This window comes from Aegilops tauschii, chromosome 6 (genome assembly GCF_002575655.3).
Source record: "Aegilops tauschii subsp. strangulata cultivar AL8/78 chromosome 6, Aet v6.0, whole genome shotgun sequence".
NCBI lineage: Eukaryota > Viridiplantae > Streptophyta > Magnoliopsida > Poales > Poaceae > Aegilops > Aegilops tauschii.
In genome coordinates this window covers 494219192-494237991 of record NC_053040.3, presented here as the reverse complement: position 1 = coordinate 494237991, position 18800 = coordinate 494219192, and the positions used below count along the sequence as shown (strand labels likewise).

Genomic DNA, 18800 nt, shown 5'->3' with positions numbered 1-18800 from the left:
CACCCGCCCACCACCCCGGCGCCACCGTCGCCCCCGGCGCCACCGCGGCCCCATCGGCCCCGCCTCCCTGCCGGCTCCCCCTGAGCTCCACCGCCCCGGAGCCCTGCCACCCCCATCGCCACCGCCACCCTGCCGCCCGCCGCCCCCGTCGCCACCACCACCCCACCGAGCTCCGGTGAGTTATTTTTTCCTGTTTTTTCTTTTTTTGCTGTTTAATTGTTTGTGTTAGATTTAGGTCTAGATATGTGTTAGTGTTAGTGTTAGATTTAGTGTTAGATATGTGTTAGTGTTAGATTTAGTGCATGGGTTTTAGATAATTAGTTATATTATTAAAAGAAGTAGAAAAAAGATGAAAAAAGAAGAAGAAGAAAAGAAGAATATGTAGAAGGGGAAGAAGAAGAGAAGGAAAGAAGAAGAAGAAGAAGAAGAAAGGAAAGAAGAAGGATAGAAGGAAACACCCCGACCCCCTGACCCCGACACCCCGACCCCGACACGACACCCCGACACCCCGACCCCCTGACCCCGACACCACACCCCGACCCCCTGACCCCCTGACCCCGACACCCCGACCCTGACACCACACCCCGACACCCCAACCCCGACACGACACCCCGACCCCGAAACAGCACCCGACCCCCTGACCCCCTGACCCCGACACCACACCCTGACACCCCGACCCCCTGACCCCGACACCCCGACACCCCGACCCCGACATGACACCCCGACCCCAAAACAGCACCCCGACCCCGACACGGCACCCCGACACCGACACGAGACCCCGACCCCCGACACCTCCCGAAAAGGTGCTCTTTGGCCTTCCAGAGGCCGACGGGGTCATATATTTGTGAATTATGAGTTAGGTCATATATTTTTCGATTTTGTTATGAAAAACATCATATATAATTGTGTTGACCGGGTAGATTTAAATGTGCAGTTGTTTCATCGCTGCGAGTTTTGGTGTTCGACGACCTCCCCGTGCGTTTGACGAGCTCTGCCCCTTCGTTCGTGGGTGAGCATAAATGACATGTCCTCCTCCCCCCTTAATTATTTGCTCTGTTCCGGTGTTCGTGCCGATGAAACTTGATAGCTAAATCTATATCTGTCTTGAATCATCAGTATGCGTAACCAATATGTGTCTCCCGTTCGAAAGCGTTATAGTTATAAATATGCATGCATTTGCATATTTATAACCGTGATTCTTTCGAATTGTCCAACGCTATCCATGGACAGCCCGGGTATGTGTAGATTGGGTTCGTTTTCCCATATGCTTTGCTCCGGATCCGACGCATAAATTTTGTCAGTGCCTCCCCTGTTGTTCTCCGGGTACACATCCTCTCTGTTTATTGCAGAGACGTGTATCAGGAGAACAGCGGGGAGGTGCTGCCGAAATTTTGCGTCGGATCCGGAGCATAGCATGGGAAAATGAACCCAATCTACACATACTCGGGTGGGATTAGGACCTACCATTACCTATTAGAGTGTAGGTTGCATGGACGTAATAAAATTTACAAAGTAGATCAACTGATGAATATATACATGGTGTCCAGTAGCTCTGAAAGTCAAGATGCGTGATCGTGCATGGATGTACACCGGTCACACTGGTCAGAACAAATGGAGCACTGAATGGTTCACAAAAACCAAGGGGTTTGTGCAAGCCGCATTTGCAAATGGCCAGAGGAAAACCTGGTGCCCCTGTTTACGGTGCGGCAATTGGGAAAAGAGGACAGAGGCTGAAATGGGCAAACACCTGCAGAAGTGTTTTACGCCCGATTATACGGTGTGGACATATCATGGTGAGTCTGCCCAACGTGACCGAGCTAAGGTGGATCGTCGTCGCACCGACGAGCATGGTACCGGGATGGAAAACATGGTGGAAGACTTCGATGATGCTCGGGATTCGGACGAGGAGATGGAGGAATCTGCAAAGGCCTTCAATGAAATGTTGGAGTCTTCAAAACGTCCGCTCCACGAGCACACTGAGCTTTGTCAGTTGGATGCCATCTCACAAGTAATGGCTCTGAAGGCTCAGTTCAACTTGGGCAGAGAATGCTACGACGCAATGATGACAGTATTTGGACGCTTTCTACCCAAAGGCCATGTAATGCCTGCAAACCTGTACCAGTTGGACAAAATCCTCCGTGCACTGAAGATGCCCTATGAGAAGATACATGCCTGTGAGAAAGGATGTGTCTTATTTAGGCTTGACTATGCGGACTTGAACTATTGTCGCATTTGCAAGTCTTCCAGGTATGTTGTGGTAGACAACGGTATGGGTGAGAAGACACAGACCAAGTATTGAACTATTGAACTATTGTCCCATTTGCAAGTCAGCCGAAGGAGACTAGAAAGACTCATGAACATATAGGGTAGTTGAAATCAAACAAAGCACCCATTTAGATGTTCCTGATGTCTATATTACGGCTCAACAGGCGACCCAAGTATTCTATCTATCGTGGGCCTGCCAAACTAATCCAAATCTGAAAGGTTGGGATGTCGTTTATGAAGTGCCGCCACGTCCTAGACTATCTCCCCCAAAGGAAGAGGATTATGAACCTCACATTAACCCAGACACATATGAAGGAGAATTCTTCCAAGAGACACGTCTTTCCAAAAAGCGTTTCAAGAACCGCTATACTTCACCCCAAAACATTGAAGTAGACAGCGACAGCGAATCCAACATCAACCCAGAGGAGGAACAAGAAGAGCCGGAACAAGAAGAGGTTACTGCTGCGGATGACCTGTCAATGCTTGACCGATTACGTCAAGGTGGCCTTCCACATGTTGATGCCACTGAACCCTATGAGCCCGTCATTGATTATAGTGATGATGATGATTATGCATTTATTGATGATAGTGATCGAGATTATTAGTAGTGTCAGGTATTCAATTTTTTTATGTTGTACTTGATGATGATACACTTAAGTGATATACATATTATTATTCATGTCGGTATTTTTTTATGTTGTACTAATTCCGTTTACTCTTTGTCATGGCAGGTGTTGAAAGATGGTGGGCGCTGGTCGGGAGCGCTCCGAGGCCCCTTCTTCGTCGGCGCATGGTGGGAGGTCTTCCATTTCACTGAGGAGGGATACGAGGAGGAGGCGGCAAATGTTATCGAGAACGCCTGCAAGCGCCTACTACAGAACTTACGGCACGAGGCTCGGGTGCAGGCTGTTCGAGACTACTACGCCTTGCATGGTATCAAGAAGCCCAAGCCGGCGTGCCGCGATAAGTCCCTGACTAAGGAGCAGTACATGAAGGTAATTCTTAAGGCCTTGTACTTACTTCCTTCATTTAGTAATTCATAGCTGTAGCGCTCAAGTTTCTATTTGCTAACTTAGGCGCCTCTGAGATGGTGTGCGGATCGGATGGATTGTTGGGAGGTGTTGGTCAATGAGTGGTGCTCAAAAGAATGGCTAGCCGTCCACAATGCGGCCAAGGACAAACGTGCCCAAATGGAAGGTGTGCCACACCATCAAGGCAGCTCCAACTTATATCAGTTCGGGCGGAACTGGGTATGTGGTTTGCTTCATGATTCATGCAATTCATTCATCATGCTAGCTTGAGCCCTTTAATTACTAATTTACTTTGTTTCTCTCTTTCAGGCGCGCTACAATAAGGTGGATAAGGTGCCAGAGGTGTACGACCTGTATGCCATGGCCCACACTGCCTCTTTCAAGAAAGTCAAGGCATTCTCTCCGTCTGACCTCGATGATGCAAACAACTTCACCAACATCACCTCCCACGACAAGCTCATGAAATATAGAGATGAGGGGAAGGCGAGGAAAGGGGAGGACTTTAACCCGAGCCAGGGTCCCATTGATCCAGAGCTGGTGATGATATCTGGTGGCGGGAGCTCCCATGGCTCCATAGCCATTGGAGATGGACTTATCCGTTGTCCTAGCACTCTCCCGGAGATCAAGGCGCACCAGTCGAGCTCCGCTCCTGAGATAAGGCCTCGTGAATGGCCAGTCCAACTCGCCATCAAGGTTAGTTATACGTACTCAGCTATCTTTCTCCATTACATTGTCTGTGCTTCCATTGATGATTACAAATGGTAACGAGGAGTGGTGTTGCAGGCTGCTATACAGAGTGAGAGAGATAGAACGGAGAAACTTCTGGCGGAGGCGGCGGAGAGGCAGCGGGAGTTGGAGGAGAGGACGACAACGATGTTGGAGGAGGAGAGGGCACGGAATGACATGCAGGCAAGGGCCATGTACGAGCTCCTTGTGGTAAGTTTCTTCTGCAGATTAGCCAAAACATTCATGTAGTGTTTGTCTCATTACTAACTAGTATGACTGAGTCATCAAAACTAAATGTGCAGTCTGTGTGCGAGAAGACCGGTCAAACCGCTCCGCCGATGCCAGTGATTGCTCCTGGGACCACGGTGAGTTTAATTTGAATGGACATGACTTGCTAGTCTTAACATTTGCGTGTCATCATGCTAACGAGACATTGGAAATGATCTTTGGTGCAGCGTAACTCGAGACAAGCATCGCACGATCCTTCTCCAGCTACCGACACGAGCCAGCCCGCTCCTACACCTCCATGATCATGGTAAGTTTCTCTAGTGTTTTGCTTAACAAATGCATAAAGACCTAGACTTAAACTTATTTCCTCCAATATGCTTACCACAATGACCTAGAGTTAGCTTCTTTTCCTCCAAAATGACTTAATAAGCTTACTGACCTCCAAAACCATCCATTTTACCTAAGTTAGCTCTAAAACGATCTATACTTAGCTTTGTTTCCTCCAAAATGACCTAAGTTAGCTCTAATATGCTTAGTTAACTAGGTTTGCTCAATAATGACATGCACTTAGCTTACTTATGTAAAAATGGCATAATTAGCTTAGTTAGCTCATAAACAATCCATTTTACCTAAGTTAGCTCTAAAATTACCTAATCTACCTTAGTTAGCTCATAAATGATCCATTTTACCCAAGTTAGCTCTAAAATGACCCATTTTACCTAGACTAGCTCCAAAATGATCCATTTTACCTATGTTAGCTCTAAAATGACCCATTTTACCTAGGTTAGCTCCAAAATGACCCATCTTACCTAGGTTAGCTCCAAAAAATGATGCATTTTACCCAAGTTAGCTCTAAAATGACCCATCTTACCTAGGTTAGCTCACAAACGATCCATTTTACCTAGTTTAGCTCCAAAATGACCCATCACACCCAGGTTAGCTCTAAAATGATGCATTTTACCTAAGTTAGCTCATAAACGATCTATTTCACCTAGGTTAGCTCATAAACGATCCATTTCACCTAACTTAGCTCAAAAACGATCCATTTCACCTAGGTTAGCTCCAAAATGACCCATCTTACCTAGGTTAGCTCTAAAATGATGCATTATACCTAAGTTAGCTCATAAACGATCTATTTCACCTAGGTTAGCTCATAAATGATCCATTTCAACTAAGTTAGCTCATAAATGATCCATTTCGCCTAAGTTAGCTCATAAATGGCATATACTTCTTCTTCTAGTCACCTTTTTCTAACTTTCTTATTTGGCATTTTGCAGATTTCATTCACTTCACGGAAGCTAGCTTGCTATGATGGAGTGCTTGTTTTTCTTTCATTCTCCTCTAGTATTCTTCTAGCTTGCTATGATGGAACTTGCTATCTTGATGAAATTTGTATGGATGGAACAATGTGTATGTGCAACTTGCTACGTATGAATGGATGGAACTATATATGTATGCACGATGAAACTTATGTGCTGGATATGTCATATGTTTGCTGTTAAATAGCCCTGTGAAATATATATATGTCATATATTTGCTGTGAAAATTGCTGGATTTAAAAAAACAGAAAAAAGATGCACCTTTGCCGTAAGCCACTGATGGCAAAGGCTCCTTTGCCGTCTGCCGCGGACGGCAAAGAAGCCACGCGGCGGCCACCTGTGCTTCCTGGGAGCTGACCCATTTGGTCAGTTTGCCTACAACAGCGGACGGCAAAGGCTTTGCCTACAGTGGCAGACGGCAAAGAATGCCCACATTTGCCTACAGTAGCAGACGGCAAAGGCTTGTCCCGCAGTGACGTCCAGCTGACGTCATTCGGCGGATGGCAAAGGCCGGATGCTCTTTGCCGTCAGCGGCGGACGACAAAGGCTACCATTAGCCGCCTAACGGACTAACAGCGCATTTATTGCCATCGGCTTTCTTTGCCGTCAGCCGCTGATAGCAAAGGCCCCTTTGCCGTCCGCTTCAAAAAGCAGATGGCAAAGAAGCTCTTTACCGATGCCTACTTTGCCAGAGCCTTTTGCCGTCCGCGGCGGACGGCAAAGGCCTTTGCCATCCGCCATCCTTGCCTTTGCCGTCTGCCGTGGCAGACGGCAAAGTAGCTGATTCCTGTAGTGTTCATTTAAGTTAGAGAATAATTGTTGTTCTATTTACATGAATAAAACCTTCTATCGTCATACACCCATTGAAAATGGTTTGTTGGATCTCGATCGTAGTGATACACATATTCATAATATTGAAGCCAAAAGAGGCAAAGTTAATAATGATAGTGCAACTTATTTGTGGCACTGCCGTTTAGGTCATATTGGTGTAAAGCGCATGAAGAAACTCCATGCTGATGGGATTTTGGAATCACTTGATGCTTGCGAACCATGCCTCATGGGCAAGATGACTAAGACTCCGTTCTCCGAAACAATGGAGCGAGCAACATATTTGTTGGAAATCAAACACACTGATGTATGTGGTCCAATGAATATTGAGGCTCGCGGCGGGTATCATTATTTTCTAATCTTCACAGATGATTTGAGCAGATATGGGTGTATCTACTTGATGAAACACAAGTCTGAAACATTTGAAAAGTTCAAAGAATTTCAGAGTGAAGTGGAGAATCATCGTAACAAAATAAAAGTTTCTACGATATGATCGCATAGGTAGAATATTTGAGTTACGAGTTTGGTCTTCAATTAAAACAATATGGAATAGTTTCACAAATTCGTGCCACCTGGAACACCACAGTGTAATGGTGTGTCCGAACGTCATAACCGTACTTTATTGGATATAGTGCAATCTATGATTTTTTTACCGATTTACCACTATCGTTTTGGGGTTATGCATTAGAGACAACTGCATTCACATTAAAAAGGGCACCATCTAAATCCGTTGAGACGACACCGTATGAACTGTGGTTTAGCAAGAAACCTAAGCTGTCATTTCTTAAAGTTTGGGGTTGCGATGCTTATGTGAAAAAGTTTTCATCCTGATAAGCTCAAACCCAAATCGGAGAATTGTGTCTTCATAGGATACCCAAAGGAGACAGTTGGGTACACCTTCTATCACAGATCCGAAGGCAAGACATTCATTGCTAAGAATGGATCCTTTCTAGAGAAGGAGTTTCTCTCGAAAGAAGTGAGTGGGAGGAAAGTAGAACTTGATGAGGTAACTGTACCTGCACCCTTATTGGAAAGTAGTTCATCACAGAAATCTGTTCCTGTGACTCCTACACCAATTAGTGAGGAAGCTAATGATGATGACCATGTAACTTCATATCAAGTTACTACCGAACATCGTAGGTCATCCAGAGTGAGATCCGCACCAGAGTGGTACGGTAATCTTGTTCTGGAGGTCATGTTACTTAACCATGACAAACCTACGAACTATGAGGAAGCGATGATGAGCCCAGATTCCGCGAAATGGTTTGAGGCCACGAAATCTGAGATGGGATCCATGTATGAGAACAAAGTATGGACTTTGATTAACTTGCCCGATGATCGGCGAGCCATTGAGATTAAATGGATCTTCAAGAGGAAGACGGACGCTGATAGTAGTGTTACTATCTACAAAGCTAGAATTGTTGTAAAAGGTTTTTGACAAGTTTAAGGTGTTGACTACGATGAGAGTTTCTCACTCGTATCTATGCTTAAGTCTATCCGAATCATGTTAGCAATTGCCGCATTTTATGAAATCTGGCAAATGGATAAACAAAAATGCATTCATTAATGGATTTGTTAAAGAAGAGTTGTATATGATGCAACCAGAAGGTTTTGTCAATCCTAAAGGTGCTAACAAAATGTGAAAGCTCCAGCGATCCATCTATGGACTGGTGCAAGCATCTCGGAGTTGGAATATACGCTTTGATGAGTTGATCAAAGCACATAGTTTTATACAGACTTGCGGTGAAGCCTGTATTTACAAGAAAGTGAGTGGGAGCACTACAGCATTTCTGATAAGTATATGTGAATGACATATTGTTGATCGGAAATGATGTAGAATTTTCTGGAAAGCATAAAAGGAGTATTTGAAAGGAGTTTTTCAACGAAAGACCTCGATGAAGTTGCTTACATATTGAGCATCAAGATCTACAGAGATAGATCAAGACGCTTGATAAGTTTTTTTTTTCAATGAGTACATACCTTGATAAAATTTTGAAATAGTTCAAAATGGAACAGTCAAAGAAAGAGTTCTTGCCTGTGTTACAAGGTGTGAAATTGAGTAAGACTCAATGCCCGACTACGGCAGAAGATAGAAAGAGAATGAAAATCATTCCCTATGCCTCAGCCATAGGTTCTATAAAGTATGCCATGTTGTGTACCAGATCTATTGTATACCCTACACTGAGTATATGCCCTACAGGCAATAATAAAGTTATTATTTATTTCCTTATTTCATGATAAATGTTTATTATTCATGCTAGAATTGTATTAACCGGAAACATGATACATGTGTGAATACATAGACAAACAGAGTGTCACTAGTATGCCTCTACTTGACTAGCTCGTTAATCAAAGATGGTTATGTTTCCTACCCATTGACATGAGTTGTCATTTTATTAACGGGATCACATCATTAGGAGAATGATGTGATTGACTTGACCCATTCCGTTAGCTTAGCACTTGATCGTTTAGTATGTTGCTATTGCTTTCTTCATGACTTATACATGTTCCTATGACTATGAGATTATGCAACTCCCGTTTACCGGAGGAACACTTTGTGTGCTACCAAACGTCACAACGTACCTGGGTGATTATAAAGGTGCACTACAGGTGTCTCCAAAGGTACTTGTTGGGTTGGCGTATTTCGAGATTAGGATTTGTCACTCCGATTGTCGGAGAGGTATCTCTAGGGCCCACTCGGTAATGCACATCACTATAAGCCTTGCAAGCATTGCAACTAATGAGTTAGTTGCGGGATGATGTATTATGGAACGAGTAAAGAGACTTGCCGGTAACGAGATTGAACTAGGTATTGAAATACCGACGATCGAATCTCGGGCAAGTAACATACCGATGACAAAGGGAATAACGTATGTTGTTATGCGGTTTGACCGATAAAGATCTTCGTAGAATATGTAGGAGCCAATATGAGCATCCGGGTTGCGCTATTGGTTATTGACCGGAGACATGTCTCGGTCATGTCTACATAGTTCTCGAACCCATAGGGTCCGCACGCTTAAAGTTTCGGTGACGATTGTATTATGAGTTCATGTGTTTTGATGTACCGAAGGTAGTTCGGAGTCCCGGATGAGATTGGGGACATGACGAGGAGTCTCGAAATGGTCGAGACGTAAAGAACGATATATTGGACGACTATATTCGGACATCGGAAAGGTTCCGAGTGATTCGGGTATTTTTCGGAGTACCGGGTAGTTACGGGAATACGGGGGAAGAAGTATATGGGCCTTATTGGGCTTTAGGGGAGAGAGAGAGAGGCAGGCCGCGTGCCCCCCCAATGACTAGACCGAATTGGACTAGGAGGAGGGGCGGCGCCCCCTCCTTCCTTCTCTTCTCTCTTCCCCTTCCTTGTCTCCTACTCCTATTACATGGAAGGGGAGAAATCCTACTCCCGGTGGGAGTAGGACTCCTCCAGGGCGCGCCACAGGGGCCGGCCCTCTCCCCCTCCTCCACTCCTTTATATACGTGGCCAGGGGTACCCCATAGAGAGAACAATTGATCATTGATCTCTTAGCCGTGTGCGGTGCCCCCCTTCACCATAATCCACCTCGATCATATCGTAGCGGTGCTTACGCGAAGCCCTGCGTCGGTAGCATTATCATCACCGTCATCACGCCGTCGTGCTGACAGGAACTCTCCCTCGAAGCTCTGCTGGATGGGAGTTCATGGGACGTCATCGAGCTGAACGTGTTCTAAACTCGGAGGTGCCGTGCGTTCGCTACTTGGATCGGTCGGATCATGAAGACGTACGACTACATCATCCGCGTTGTCATAACGCTTCCACTTTCGGTCTACGAGGGTACGTGGACACACTCTCCCCTCTCGTTGCTATGCATCACCATGATCCTGTGTGTGCGTAGGAATTTTTTTGAAATTACTACGTTCCCCAACACATCCCGCAACCAACTCATTAGTCGCATTGCTTGCAAGGCTTATCATGATGTGCATTACCGAGAGGGCCCAGAGATACCTCTCCGGTACTCAGAGTGACAAATCCTAATCTCGATCTATGCCAACCCAACAAACACCTTCGGAGATATCCGTCGAGCATCTTTATGATCACCCATTAACGTTGTGACGTTTGATAGCACACAAGGTATACCTCCGGTATTCGGGAGTTGCATAATCTCATAGTCAAAGGAATATGTATAAGTCATGAAGAAAGCAATAGCAATAAAACTTAACGATCATTGTGCTAAGCTAACGGATGGGTCATGTCCATCACATCATTCTCCTAATGATGTGATCCCATTCATCAAATGACAACTCATGTCTATGGTTAGGAAACTTAACCATCTTTGATTAACGAGCTAGTCTAGTAGAGGCTTACTAGGGACTCGGTGTTTTGTCTATGTATTCACACATGTATCAAGTTTCCGGTTAATACAATTCTAGCATGAATAATAAACATTTATCATGATATAAGGAAATATAAATAACAACTTTATTATTGCCTCTAGGCCATATTTCCTTCAGACAGGACTGTCCGGGTCCATGTGGGCCCGGCCTGGCCATCGAGGCCCGACAAGTCCTTGTCGCCCCGTCCTGTTGGCTCCGCTGCGGCGGTGGAGGCTGTCCCCTCCTTCCGTTCGAGTTGTGATCGCTCTCGTGGCTGGTGTCTCCTCTTCCTCTCCAAGTCTCGTGTTGGCAGCTCCAGTCAAGCGGTGAGGGTTGTCCAGTAATCGTGGTGGCACAAGCTGGTGGGTGGCCAAGGAGGTGGTGCATTTCGAAATGCCTGAGGTGGTGGTGGTGGTTGTGGATCGGGAGAAACCCCTGTCGACCTGGCCGGCACCGATGCGATGACGCCCGCGGGCACCGTCGGACCTTCCTGAGGGGCATCGGGTACACCCCTTCCACACTATCCCTCGCGTACCGGGGGAAACCCTAGAACTTGTTCGGGCAACAGTGGCGGCATCGTTGCATTCCTTCTTGAAGGTGTTGCTTCGGGCGCGGCGCTTCGGGGTGCTGGGGCGTGGTGGTACTTCTTCTGAGGGTGCAGCGGTTGCCGGTCTTCCTTTCTTCGTTGATCTGCCGGTGTCGGCATTTATTTCTCTTTCTTCTTCTTGTTTTTCTTTTGGGCTTATCTGTGCTGCGGCCCCAGCGAGCTGGATGTATCGGGGGATTGCTTTATAATATAAAGCGGGGGAAACCCTTTATCGTCGAAAATTGGATCTAAACTACGAGATCGATATAATCTTCGATTAACTGGGTGCCGCGCCCCTGAGGAGAAGAGATTAATCTCCTTGGGGGCAGCGCGCTGCGGAAGTGGTAGAGGAACCTAGGATGGGTGTGGTTGGACTAACCGCTCTAATATTTGTGATATATTGATCTGACACTCATATGGGGTATATATAGAGTACATCATGGCGTGAGACTTGGAATACAAGATAAGACATAATATGTTTAAACTAATTCTATTTTATCTCTCCTTATCTCTAATTACACGTATGTATCTCTAACACTCCTAGGGAGAAGAAGAAGATTGATGTCAAGGATGAGTTGTTGGAAGCAATGTGCACCCATGTACCTTTTTTTTAGAGAAGTGATTACCCCGGCCTCTGCATCTGGACGATGCATGCAGCCATTTTATTAATTATTCACCAAAGAACTTACAAAGAAATACAAAAATAAGTCTGAAGCCACTGTCTATGCGACAACTGTCGCTACTCCTATCCAGCTGATGAAGGGATGCTGATAGTCTGGGCCTAATACCACAGACCTCGCAGACAAGCTTAACATATAAGACTTGAGGCTCCAAACAAGCCACTTGTCGGGTATGGGCACACACCGGTCCAGCACGCTCTCAGATGCTGCCGCCGCCAACTGCCACCGCTCCATCTTCAGACCTGTACTGACGCATCATCCTTGCCCGGTCTAGCTGCCGTCAACGCCACCACGGTGCCCAACGGCACCACCACCCGGCGCGCGAACTGCTGAGCACGTCGCGGTCGCCGCCGGTACACCTCAGCATCATGCCGCCAAGTACCACCAGCAACACAGCTTGAAGTCTCTGGAAGATCTGTCGTGCGTAACACCTGCCGACCAGGCATGACAAAGTGTAGCACCTGTCGGTCAGGCATGACTTGACATCTCCACCGAAGCTCCATGCAAGATGAAGCCGCTCCACCTCCTGCCTCTGACCACCAGCACTGCTCTACAAACGATGCTCCCAATAAAGAAACGCCACCGCAGTGCCGCCATCGTCCGATCTGGAAGACCAGATCCTAGGGTTTCCCCAGAGCAGTACGAATGGGTCGACGTAAGTCACATAATGATGCCTTCATCAAGGTAACGACGTAGATCGCCGCCATCGCCCACCGTCGGCTCGATTTTCACCGGCAACTATGTGCACCCATATACCTGCTCGGAACATACATAATGGTCAGCATGCATCCCACAGGGTAAGTCGATGAGCATACGAGGTCTAATCCCCATAACTATAGTTTCGAAAGGAACGTCATAGCATTGCACGTCGCCACATGCATTTTCCTCTTGTGCATGCCGACGTGGCCAGGGATGGAAAATAAAGCATCAGTCAAATATGAGAAGCAGATCCGAGCGATTTCAGATTACATGATGTTCCTCCTCGCTGAACACCAGCACATGGTATTGAACCGAGTAACGAGAGCGTCCACTACAAAAAGGCGTGCAGTGATTTGGAGGAAATATGGCGTGAAAAAGGAACCAGGGTTTCTCTAAGAAGAAGGGAGACCAAGACTTGGTTCACCGTATTCGTATGGAAGTGACTACGAACACGGTGAACCAAGTCTTCTTTCAGACCCAAACGATACTCTCGCACTTGGTGGCCATGAAGCTGTTACATCAGCTGGACCCGGCAGCTTGTGGTTCTGGAGGGCATCCATTATCTGTGCGGACATAGTAGCCGGACAAATCTGTTCACAGACTTGACCATTTCATTCTGACATTCACCAAAGAGGCACAAAAATAAAAATAAAATTTAAAAGGGATAGGGACTGCTGGGAACAGTCAGAACTCCTCGATTATATGCTGAAGCTCATTCTTGTTTCATGGGTACGTCTTCTCAGCTTCACGTCCGTCCAATGCAGCAGAGCATCCCATGCGAAGGAGCTCAGCTGTGGCGGTGAGCTCTTAACCATCGTCTGGTTGATAAAACAACACCAAGAACTGGAAATCATAGAGAAGCGTGACTAAACTAATCAGCATCGTATCTCCTCTGCCCTGCTCTGCTTTGCTTTTTATTAAAATTTTCAGCAGTAATTATTACTATTCCACACTCTTTATTTGTACTATCTATTTTACAATTTCCTGAGCCGCTTCTCTTTGTGTACAAGTAGGACTCTTGCAGATAAATCCGATTCTGCTAATGTAATTGTCATGCCTATCAATTGAACTTTCCCTAATTAATCTTTCTCACTTAGTGTAGTACTCCCTTCGTAAACTAATATAAGAGCGTTTAGATCACTACTTTAGTTATCTAAACATTCTTATATTAGTTTACAGAGGGAGTATATAATAGGATCATTCAAATAAATCCTACGGGTGAAGATATCGGGTTGTGGTCCAAAAGCTCAGGAAAATCCTGGAACATGTCATTTTTGCCACTTCAAAGATAACACATTTAATAGATCAAGATGTAATCGATAATGTGATTTATTTAATATTAATATTAAGCAAAAAATGACATTTTCCTATGATTTGGGGGAGGCACAGGCTCAGGCCGGCCATTTCATACTGAGCTTTACTAAGCGCGGCCCGAGCTCAATGTTAGAGGGCCAGCCTTTGGCCTCAGTTTTCCGCCCAAAGCCTGACCCAAAAGCTCGGGAAAAGCCTGGAACATGTCATTTTTTCCATTAAAAAAAGGTATAATGTATTAATATTTAATCTTGGATATGGTTTATTTAATAAGTTTTTATACAAAAAATAAATTGCCCTCTGCTTGGGCTCGCGCTTGACATATTTCATAGCTAGCTTTGCTAAAGCCCAGCCCGAGCCCGACATCCTGGTCAGGCTCAGACCTTGATTCTTCACTTGAAGATTGGTTTGAAAGCTCAAACATGTCATTTGCGCTATTTAAAAAAATACATATAATGTATCAATATTTAATCTCCGATATGATCTATTTAATATATTTTCATACAAAGAGAATATTCGTGTGCTCTAGGGCTTCCCTGTTCCCGGGCTAGACTTTTCGTACTGAGTTTACTGAAGCCCTACCCAAGCCCAAAAGCGCAATATCCGGTAAGGCTCGAGCCTCTGTTTCCGCTAGAAGCCCAGTCCAAAAGCCTGATGGATAATATATCAATATTTAACCCTTAGATGATTTATTTATTATATTTTTGTAAATAAATGACTTATCCTTGTGCTTTGAGACTGGCCCAGGCCATGCTTGACATTTTCATACCAAGCTTTACAAAGCCCAGCCCAAGCTTGAATGTCCGACATTAGTCCTTCGTAAATAAAAATAGTTATAATCTATCAATATTCAATCTAAGATCGAGGGAGAGGCCGCACCCCCGTTGATCTAGCGCCCTCGCTGCTATTCAACCTGGGAGAAGGAGAAGCAGCCCTCGGCCGCCGCCGTTGAACGCATGGGCTTTGCCCGGCGCTGTCCCCCGACGGCGATGGAGGGGAAGGAGGGAGGAGTCGGGGCGGCTGGCGTCTAGGGTTGGCGCCCCTCGTGTTGCCCATGAGGGGGGCGACGCAAGAGGCAGAGGGACGCGAGTATGGTTTTAGATTTGTATTAGAGAAGCTATAACATGTGTTGGGGGTGGAATGAGACAATGAGAGAGCCGGCTAATGCAACATGTATCGGTTTCAAGAAGAAAACAAAAGAATGAAAACAAAATCAATTAACTGAAAGAGGAAATGCATGGTACCTGCAGACTTGAACTAGATTAACGGAAACCAAAATATAAATTACTACGTGCAAAGTTGAAATTGATGAATAAATTGAGAAAAGGATGAACCCTGAAACGTACAAATTTTCATCGAGCCACCTAGTGAATCCCAAACAACGTACATGTATACTACCTGTTCATGTTCATTGCTTGTTAATTTATCACAAAATGCAGTGCTTCTATGGTCATGCGAATACTGCGTTCGCTCGCTCCAGGATATCTTTCGATTAATATCTTTCGATTTTGTGTCCAGGTGCAGCAAACCGTGTGGAAACCGTGTGCACACACGCGGTTTCCACATGGAATGCAGTGCTTCTATATATGGAGGCGACGACCCACGCGGCTGGACCGCCAAACCAGAAGTTCTCCGGCCCACGCGAGCTTTCTCTGCATCTCATCTTCACCTCCTCTGTTTTCCAACCCGTCCTGCAGTCCATCTCCAATCCTCCCGGTGATCTCCTCCTCCAGTGGGTCGGCGAGCTTGCCGGGCTGGACGCGTCGTGGTTCCTATAAGTATGTGGAGAGGGCAGTTGCGCTACGGCAAGCTTCCTTTGCCAACATTCGCCGCTCAATTGACAGAAACATGTTAAGGCGTATCAGGATTGATGACAGAGGCCCTAAGCGGGATAATGATGACGCCCTGCTTGATGCTCACGGCCTTCTCCGTGTCACCATGGCTGCCTTCGCTGAGTATCAAGTCAGTCGTGGTGTTTATCGGAGATCTTATTCTGGTTGGAAAGATGTGAGCAAGGTGGTGGATATGGAGGCGTCGCTCATGTACGACATGTTGTACACCAAGGCAAGCGTGATCCACACTTGGGCTGGTTACATCATTCGTGTTCTCTCGCCGCCGGCCACTGGCACGGCGCTCTATCTCTACCACATTAAAGATGGCCAGGCTCTGGAGAGTGCAGATCAAACGGTAACATACACCTTGCTTGCTGGTACCCTGGTGTTGGATGTCATATGGCTGCTGAGAGCACTAGGGTGCAGCTGGACATATGTATTCTTGGTTGATAGAGAGCAAGGCCAAGAAGAAGAAAGCAGACTAGTGTGCCGCCGTCGCCGGAATCTCTGGGGCAATTCGCTACTGCTGGGCCGTCTGAAGAAGGCAAGTCGTCGGGTTGCAATGCAATCATGGTATTGGCTCCATCGCATCCTCGTTTCTCTGGATCTGTCCCAGCTCCCACTGAGAAGCGGCTCAAGTGGCCACAGGTTGTTGCCTGGCTCGGGCGTCGGGCAATACAACTTGTTGCAAGAGTGTAGTACTGCTCCGCAGGGTCGACTGGAGAAGATCTCTTGTTTTTTCGCTGGAATTGGGAAGAAAAAGATTGATGTCAAGGATGAGTTGTTGGAAGCTATGTGTACACATGTACTGCTGGAACCTGGCACAACAGTCGGGAGGAGCCTCACAAGGGAACTCGATGATTATATGCGCTCTAATAGGGAGCAATATAGTTTCGAAAGCAACCTCATCGCATTCCACCTAGCCACGAACATTTTCCTGTTGTGCAAGCCAACGTGGATAGAAAGTGAAGCATCAGCCAAATATGAGAAGCAGATCCGAGCGCTATCAGATTACATGATGTTCCTCCTCGCTCAACGCAAGCACATGGTATTGAAATCCGGTGATGAGGGCAGTGACTACAAAAAGTCCTGCCTCGATTTGAAGGAAATATGGCGTATAAGAGGAACCAGCGGTTCTGCAACAACTAGAGCGACCAGGCTTGCCAACACCCTTCTATTCATGGATGCAACTCAGGGCAGTAACCGGAAATCAAGTCTTCTTTCTAACAGAAACAAAACTCTCGCACTTGGTGCTTACTGGGCCTTGAAGCTGCTACGTGAGCTGGGAGCAATTGTAAGGGATGATATGCGGAGCCCATACATTCAAAAACTTGAAGACTTCATTCTGGTATTCACCGATGAGGCACAAACAAATATTAAACAGTATAAGGACCGCGGGGAACAGCCGGAACTCCTCGATTATATGTTGAAACTCATTCTTGCTTCATGGATGCGTTTTCTCATCTTCACGTCCGACCAATGCAACAGTGAATCCCATGCTAAGCAGCTCAGCTGTGGCGGTGAGCTCTTAACCATCGTCTGGCTGATCAAACAACACGATATTGAATTCATGCTCCAGCCAGTTGCTCCAAAAGTCCAAACAAGTCCTTAGACGTGGGATCGATGTAGGTTGCAGAATCGTTATATTTAATACTGCGTTGGCAGGGTCTTGAACTCAAGACCTCTTGGCTCGGATACCATATTGAATTCATGCTCCAGCCAGTTGCTTCAAAAGTCCGAACTGATGGAGGGAGGCGGACAATATATTTCAACGCACGATGCGCTGAATCTCATTTCCAAGGGTGAATGAACTGCCCATCATCATATTTTCTCTACTCTGTTCTGCTCTGCTGTTTATTTGTATCGATTTACAGTCTCCTGATCGGCTTCTTTGTGTGTATGAGTAGGACTCTTGCAGATGAACCCGAATCTGCCAATGTAATTGTCATCCTATTCTACATTAAAATATATATATCTCTCTCTCTCTGTCTCTATCTTAGTATTGTAATAGGATCGTGCAAATAAATCCTAGGTGTGATCTGATGTCTTTGTCTGCTTTGATGGCCATACCGTGTTGTGTTCGTCTGTGTCCTTCTTGCCAGTTTTAAATTATGGAATAGTAAGAAAGGTGGTCATTCAATACTCGAATTTCTCTCGCAGGTATGGAGTTGAGCCACTACTGCTTTCAGTACTATACATGCTCTATGCCGTAGCTGATGAACTACTTCTCTGTATGGCCATGCATGCTATGGTACTACTATCATATCTTTTTCTTTTTCTTACTTTTTTTTGCTCAGTTGTAACCTGCGCTGAGGCAAGCGAGGAAATGCTGAGGACTGGTCTGGCGTGAGATTGCCGGCTGATCGGCCATTTACTCTTCACTTATCACAAATTATAGACCTGGAAGCGGTTTTGAATTATGGAATAGTAGGAAAGGTACTGAATTCCTCTTGCAGGTATGGAGTATTGGAGTTGAGCCACTACTTCTTCCAGATTAGTATAGGTCTTGCGATCTCTGGGAACTTGATTGCTCCATAAGCAGCCACTAGGATAGTTACCTCAAAAAATTGTTAATCACCACAAAAGTCATTGTTTATAAACATGGAACTTCACATTCTTTAACAAGATAATATCAGACTTACCGAAAGAACTATATATCTTCACTAACATGTCCCAGTCAATAAGTAGTTCGCGTCGAAATGAAGCACAGTACAAATGGCCATTTCTCTAGAATCAGTTTCCCGTGGACGAAATTAAGTAATAATATACAACAATATATATGCTTCGTTTCTGAAGCCATCTGGTTTCCCAGAGTAGTCCTCCCCTTTATTCCATCCATGTCGTAAAGTGTTTCTTCATCAAATTTGCTCTCCTCTTCCAACGAAAATTTATCGAAGTGATAAAATAAAGGAGACACTAGTTATCGGCTCTCAAGAATC

General features: G+C 45.7%; 1 protein-coding gene across 1 annotated transcript; it reads left to right on the top strand.

Moving 5' to 3' along the window:
- Positions 1 to 15967: 15967 nt before the first annotated feature.
- On the top strand, positions 15968 to 17473 carry LOC141026262 (uncharacterized). The gene has a single exon (XM_073502275.1). It carries the CDS (start codon positions 15968 to 15970, stop codon positions 17471 to 17473), a length of 1506 nt encoding a protein of 501 aa, XP_073358376.1.
- Positions 17474 to 18800: the final 1327 nt, after the last annotated feature.